The 2,053-nt window shown below is 51.2% G+C and overlaps 1 protein-coding gene across 1 annotated transcript; it reads right to left on the bottom strand.

Annotated features, from left to right (window-relative positions):
- Positions 1–325: 325 nt before the first annotated feature.
- LOC123081540 (salicylic acid-binding protein 2) lies at positions 326–2,053 on the bottom strand. The gene is made up of 3 exons (XM_044504104.1): positions 1,576–2,053; positions 1,351–1,485; positions 326–1,190 (listed from the first exon to the last, which is right to left on the bottom strand). Exons 1-3 carry the CDS (start codon positions 1,960–1,962, stop codon positions 906–908), a joined length of 807 nt encoding a protein of 268 aa, XP_044360039.1. The 5' UTR covers positions 1,963–2,053; the 3' UTR covers positions 326–905.

Below are 2,053 nucleotides of genomic sequence, written 5' to 3'. Positions count from 1 at the left end.
ATCAAGAGCGCAACGGGATAAAAGAGCGTGAAGACGGGAGTGTGGACGATCTACAAAAAAGGTTATTTTTCTATGAAACTTTCTGCACACACATAGAATATGAAGATGTCCGCGCACACTTTTTTTCAGAATTTTTTAATATTGCAAAATGTGTTTTCCAAAGTGGGTTCGTATGTACCCGGGTTCATCCATGCACGATCTGCACACGGGGGCATCTGCACCCATTTTTCAAAAAATGTGCTTTTTACACGTTTTGTAATCTTCAAAAATTGTAAAAAAAAATATGCATACATGTTGGCAAAGGTATGTCCAAGGCACAAAGTTTTGTGTGAAAAAGTATTTTTGTTTTGTCTCAGTAAAAAAGACAAATTTTACTGCTTCTAAATAGCGTTTCATGGCATAAAATTTTGTCTTTTTTGCACAAGCTACAAAAAAGGTTATTTTGAAGAATGTCGAGTTTTCAGATAGAACTAGACCATTTCCCCCGTCTCTCTGTATCTCTCCCTCCCCTGATCTTCTCCCTCCTCTGTAAATCCGAGTAGGCAAGCTGAGTGCATCACAACAACGAGTCACCCACCGGAAATTCACTTTGGCACCACCATGCGATGTGACGTTGAAACATCATCTTTCTGAAATTGAGTGCGATATAAAGTCTCGGAAACATCTCGAAACCTATCCAATCAACAACAAAAAATTGTCGAGGAAACATAATTAAAGGGACAAAACACCCGGTCCGACCATGAGGTAACAAGAGCAGTAGATAGAACAATAGTACTACTAACAAAGGTCGGAAAGGACACAGACAGCACTGACAAATCACAAATTATTGCCGGCAACGAGACCGTGTCATCAAAGGTAAAGAGATAGACCAGCAAGCGCAGCGTGCGCCACACCGTACCATATCGTCAGGCGGCATACTTGCCGGCGATGTCGGCGAGGCAGCGCGCGAGCTCGGCCGGCGTCGAGAGCAACGCCATGTGGTCCGCGCCGTCAATTTCCTTGACCTCCTCCACGGGGTAGTTCTGCACCATCCACCGTTGGAAGCCCTCGACGATGGCGTTGTCGTCCTTGAGGACGATGAACACCCTGCGCACCGACCCGTAGCGGGCCTCGGTGTACGGTGACTGCAGTTTCAGGTCGTCCACGAACATCGAGCCGACCCTCATCAGGGATCTTCCCAGCGTCAGATCCTGCCATACATATGATTCCAAACAGCATGCAGCTCTAGGATTAATTTCTAGTATTTGGTCAATTTCAAATATCAGTCGGTGTACAGCTTCCTAGTAGGAGCATTTCACCGATGTTCAAACAGATTGATTAACAGAGCGACAGGTTTATGATTTCGCGTACCTCCGGCGAGCACAGCTGGAGGAACTTTGCTCGCGTGACCAGCGGCCCGAACTGCATGGCAGTACGGAGCTTGCCCTCAGGATCTTGAGGCTTAAACTCCGTGTCCATCCAGTCCAGCGTTCCTCCTTCGACGAACTGTTTAGATTGAGAAAACATTCAGTCGTACAAAAGGCAATAAGCTATTAAGCTGGTAGCTGGTGTACCTTTGCAGATTCGATGCTGTACCTTTTCAAGCACGTACGACGGCGGCGACCGGTGGTCCGGCATGAAGGCGGAGAGGAAGACCGCGGCGGCGACCTTCTCCGGGAACAGCTCGCAGGCGAGGGCGATGTTCACGCCGCCGAGGCTGTGGCCGACGAGCACCACCTTCTCCCCGGGCGGGAGGGACTCCAGGAGGTCCAGCAGCGGCTTGGTGTAGTCGCGGAACGTCGGCACCTCGCGCAGCGGCGTGGGGTCGACGCCCGACGCCGCGAGGTCAGGCGCGCTGACGCGGTGGCCGGCGTCCCTGAGCCGCGTGGCCACCTTGAACCAGGCCCAGCCGCCGACGCATGCAACGTGCACCAGAACGATGTGCTTGCCGCTAGCTTGGTCCGCCGGAGCCTCCATCTCCATGTGCGCGCTTGGGGTTTTGCGACTGTTTCTCCGCGCTTGTCGTTGGTTGTGGCTCTCCGATGTCAAAGACCTCGAGCGGCGCTGTTAGATT

This window comes from Triticum aestivum, chromosome 4A (genome assembly GCF_018294505.1).
Source record: "Triticum aestivum cultivar Chinese Spring chromosome 4A, IWGSC CS RefSeq v2.1, whole genome shotgun sequence".
NCBI classification, from domain to species: Eukaryota; Viridiplantae; Streptophyta; class Magnoliopsida; order Poales; family Poaceae; genus Triticum; species Triticum aestivum.
Note: the sequence above shows the minus strand (reverse complement) of the source record. Positions and strands in the feature narration are given on the sequence as shown.